Source organism: Mustela nigripes, chromosome 11 (assembly GCF_022355385.1).
Source record: "Mustela nigripes isolate SB6536 chromosome 11, MUSNIG.SB6536, whole genome shotgun sequence".
Classification (NCBI taxonomy): Eukaryota; Metazoa; Chordata; class Mammalia; order Carnivora; family Mustelidae; genus Mustela; species Mustela nigripes.
The window spans coordinates 4,450,728-4,455,411 of NC_081567.1; the positions used below are offsets into that span (position 1 = coordinate 4,450,728).

General features: G+C 60.2%; 1 protein-coding gene across 1 annotated transcript in view; it reads right to left on the reverse strand.

The window, feature by feature from the left end:
• ZNF853 (zinc finger protein 853) overlaps positions 1-4,221 on the reverse strand; it is a 7,347-nt gene extending 3,126 nt beyond the window's left edge. Inside the window, exons 1-3 of the mRNA XM_059414372.1 lie at positions 3,964-4,221; positions 3,071-3,188; positions 191-429 (exon numbers count right to left, since the gene is read on the reverse strand). Of these exons, the coding sequence (XP_059270355.1) occupies positions 191-429; positions 3,071-3,188; positions 3,964-3,975 (369 nt within the window). The 5' untranslated portion in view covers positions 3,976-4,221. The remainder of the gene's footprint in view (positions 1-190; positions 430-3,070; positions 3,189-3,963) is intronic.
• Between the last annotated feature and the right edge of the window lie 463 nt (positions 4,222-4,684).

The window sequence follows — 4,684 nt, forward strand, 5'->3', positions numbered from 1 at the left end:
GCTGCTGCTGCTGCTGCTGTAACTGTTCCTGCTGCTGTAACTGGTTCTGTTGTTGCTCCTGCTCTTGCTGCTCCTGTGCTCGTTCCTGCTGTTGCATCAGCCCCAGCTGTGGTCTCAGCTGCCCAGGGGGCACAGGTTGGGGTGTTCCGGGCAGGGCCTTGTTTTGTTGGGGCAGCCGGCCTTGCCCAGCTTGCTGCTGCTGCTGCTGCTGCTGCTGTTGCAATTCCAGCTGCAGTCCTGGCGGCGGGCTTTGCAGTAGCTGCTCTTGCAGCTGCTCTGGCTGTTGTCGCTGCAGGTCCTGCTGTCCGGGCTGTGCTTCCTCGGCGAGTCCCCCGGCCTCCATCGGGGCTGAGCCTGTTGGCCGTGGGGGGCTGCCTTTCTTCTCCCGAGCCTCTTCCTCCTCTTGACTCTCAACCCCACCGCTGCCACCTGCAGTGGAAACGGCAGGAAGCCAGGAGAGAAGGATCCACAGGCAGCTCTCAGGGTCAGACCCCCACGGCCTCCCCGCTAACCCTGCCCCACGCACTGCCACTCTAGGACACACTGTTGAGCTCTCAGCAGGGGCCCAAAGAGACCAGGTCAATTGGCCATCGTACTGGGGCAGAAACTGAAATGCCCAGAGGCGTGGGACTGGCTTAGAAATGTGCCCGAATATCTGCGGGTTGCGTCACTCTGGACCCTGGCTCTGAGACCTCTCTTCTGGGCCTTCCTCCATACAGCCTCCATGCTTAGATCTTGACAGTGACAAGAGCTTGGGCGTCTGGGGCTCCCCAATACCATTCCCTGAGAAGTCTCTTGGGCTTAATTACCATCCAGTGGGAATCAGCAAACAAGTCACCCTGACAGCTAAGCCACAAGCCCATGCTGAACTCTGACCTCACTTAGGGTCATGCCTTAAATAAGCGAACTTGCCTTCTCTGTAAATAATATAGAATCTCTCTCTTTTTAAAAAAGACTTTATTTATTTATTTGACAGAGAGAGAGAGAGAGAGAGAGAGAGATGGCAAGCACGACCAGGGGAGCAGCAGGCAGAAGGAGAAGCAGGCTCCCCACTAAGCAGAGAGCCTGGTGAGGGATTCGATCCCAGGACCCTGGGATCATGACCTGAGCCGAAGGTAGCTGCTTAACAACTGAACTACCCAGGCGCTCCAGTAATAAAGAATCTCTCTAAAGATACTTGGAAGTATTACCACAGATGTTTTCTAAAAGTCCCTGAAGTGTCAGAGAGAGCACTAGGTTTCCAGTGGGAAGTCCTCAGGTAAGGCCCTAACTCTACCAGTTAGTGGCTCTCAGCCTCCTACAGCCCCAGAGCCACCCCCCCACCCGTCGGTAACAGCCTCAGGATACCCCCGCTTCCAGCTCCGTGCGTGAGGCAGGAAGGACCTAGCCTCTAGAACCTGGCATGTGCCTGACAAATCCCTCTGCCTGTGGGTTAGGAAATTCGTTCACAAACTGACGAACAGTTCAGAAATGCCAAGGACACAGCTATCCCTGTTTGAAGGAGCCTAGAGATGGGACACGTTTGAGACTATTAGTCTGGAATGAAAAGGACTAATCCCATAGTCCTGCGTCCGCACAGTGACTGGCCAGTCACATAGCCTCTGGGAACCCAAGTGTCCCTGCCTGCAAAAGGACAGCGACCCTTCTCAGGGACACAGTGAGGACTCAAGGGGGGACAGGTGTGGCCCAGCACTGTACAGGTGTACAGTAACTCCTGCCACCTACGTGTCACTCTGTTGTCACATGTCACTGCCCAATAGCCACATGTCGTTTCCCGTTTTGAGCATTCATACTGTGTTACCAGAAAATCTAAAGAGGCCTGCTCCATTCCCCAGTGTGCCTTCAACAATCGTTCTTCCTACCGCCTCATGTTTTCATTTTTGTAACGGAAAGCAGGGGTGCAATTTTTAACATTTTGCTTTCTGGCCACTCTTCCAGGAGTATATTGACAGAATAAAACCAAGGGATAATCTCCATGTAAGTAATTTCCTTTTAGGAAACTATTCCTCATAACGTTTTCATATGCTAACAAGACAAGTAGTTTTCACATACGCACACCAGCCAGGAGTAGGCATGTGGTGACAGAGCCACGCAAACCTGTCCATCCACCCCCACCCCACTCCCCAGCAGGTCTGCCACCTCTGGGAGCAGCAGGGACACGTTGTGCCTTTGTGTCAGTCCTCATATTTTAGCCTAGCACTTGGCCGTGTGGCCGGTCCTGGCTTCCTGCAGTCACATCAGCATTTGTAACAATGATGTTTTAGTAAACATATTATTATCATCTGAGGTGCCTACCATACCCTTGCAAGACTGTTGTCGGTTAAATATTTGAGCTGGAAGACCCCTCATTTCATCCACACATCCCCACCCAAGCCCTCTAATTGCTTTGGTTCTTTCCATGCTGTTCAACCCTGGCCTGGACCTCACTCAGTGCCCTCAAAGGACAGAGAGGGAAATTGGACCAGAGTGGCCCCCAGGGGGAGAAGGCATCTTGGAAGGTTCTACAGGGCCACATTTGCCTCTGGGCAAAAAGGGAGAAAGATAGATGGAAGCAAAGGTCAGGAAAAGCGGACAAGGTCAGAGAAGGCCCCAGGAAAAAGAGAAGCCGGGGGGGCGGGCAATGCCTGGGGTAGGGGGGGCAGTGGGAGAGAACCCCTGAATTCAATCTGAGAACATGAGTCCGGAGCCCAGGACATGTGGGAGGACAGTGGAGACTACCTGACCACTGGGGACACAGCAGCAGCTCCCAGCCAGCCAGCACACATCCGGGGTCCCGGGCATGGACTGTGAAATGTCTGCACTGTCAAGAGCCTGTCACCAGCAAAACCACAGCCTGACAGAGGCGCCTCTGAAAATCCTAAGGCGAACCTGCCAGTGTTGTTCCAGGCAGTGGGCGGGGCGTGAGCGGCTGCGGCCAGCCCTCTCCACCTGGAAACCAGCTGAGCGCCCTTGCAGACAGCTGGCTGCCCCCGACCCTGCAGCCCCTGGGGCTCTGGCAAAAGATCCTCAAGGAGGCCTGAGGGTTATCTCCCGGCTTAGGTCAGAGCCACACCCCTCTCCAGCCCCTTACCTGAGAGGGTGCCAGGCCCCGGGCCCCCATCTTCAAGACACCGAAGCTCCAGCACGAAGGTCTCGGTCGCTGCCCCCAGCTCCATCCTAGCGTTCAGACCAAGATCCCGGGGAGCCAGCTGTGCTGAGAGGAAGGAAGGAAGCTGTTCAGGTGAGTCCCCACCCCAGGGACACCGACTGCCAGAGAGCCCTCCATCTCCTACTTGAACCCCAGAGCCGGCATCTCCACCCAGCCTGGAAAGGAGAACGGTGCAATCCACAGCTGAGGAAGGGAGGAGCAGGGCGGCCCGGAGGCTCAGCTCCCAGGGCCCATTCATTTCCCCGGGGCCAGAGGCAGTTCCTTCCTCTCCCGACTTTGCAGGGCCCACGCTCAGCCCCAGGCTGAGGGGCTGCTGGTGCACCTGCTCCTCGCTGAGATCCGACTGTGGGAACCAGCCTTCGCTGGGGAGCCAGAGTCCCACCAGGGACATCTGAGGAAGTTTGCAGAAAAAGAGAAACATCTCCCGTTCCACCGCCCCCTTCAAAGCACCGACAAGTGTGTTCCCTTCCCTGGTTTCTTGCCTCCCAAACCACTGTTGGGGTTCACCCCAGCCTTCCAAGGCCACCAGCGGGCCACAGGTTCCAGGTGCCACCACAGTTCCCTGGGAAGGCAGGTTTCAGAGGATGACAGCCCTTGGAAGCAGCCTTGGCCCACCAGCTCCTGAAGTCTGGAAGGTTCCTCAGCCCTCTCCTGCCTCCACCCTGGCCCCTGCGGAGATGTCGCCACATCCAGTCCTGCCTCCCCTCCTAACTTCAGCTCCCCTTTCCAGAATCCAGTCCCGAAGCCCTCCAGAGAGCAGTCCCCCCGCCCTCCCCGACCTCCCCCCCCCCCCCCCCCCCCTCCGCCGGGCCCACCTGGGGCAGCATCTCCGGCTCCTCGCAGCGGCCTCCGCTCCAGGGGAGGTGTGGTCAGCAGCGGCTGGAGAGCGCGGGCCGGAGCGTCAGCCAGCTCCCTCCCGAGGCGCCTCCATCCAGAAACAGCCGGGGAGGCGCTGGGCCACCGGGGGCCTTTCTGGGCACTGCGGCGGGCCTGTCGCGGTCAGGGCGGTGGAGGTCGCCCTGGGCCCAAAAAGGGGCCGAGCGGAGTTGGCGACCTCAAGTTGGTGTCGGCTCCGGGGGGGGGGGGGGGGGGGGGGGGGGGGGGGGGGGGGGGGGGGGGGGGGGGGGGGGCGCGGGCGGGGCCCGGGGGGGGGGGGGCAGCGGGCAGCGGGCCGGGCCGGGGGCGGGGGCGGCGGGGCCGGCACAGGAAGTCCCCCCGGCATCCGCATCCTGTCCCCCGCCCGCCACCCGCGCGCCCCGCGCCCCGGCCCCCGCGCCGCCGCCGCCGCCGCCGCCGCTCTAGGCCGCCGCGAGCTCGGTGGGCTTAACCCTTCCCGGGCCGGCCGCTCACCCACAGGGCTCCCGGCCCGGCCCTGCCACCCCCACCCCCCGGGGGGCCGGGTGCAGCCTCGGGGCGCCCCTGGCCCGGGGCCAGGTTGGGGTTCATTAGTACTCTATTAGAGGACACTCACCTAATGGGGGGCCCCAATCCGTCCCCCCACCATTGGACCCAAAAGAGGCCGCCCCCTCGGCCCCT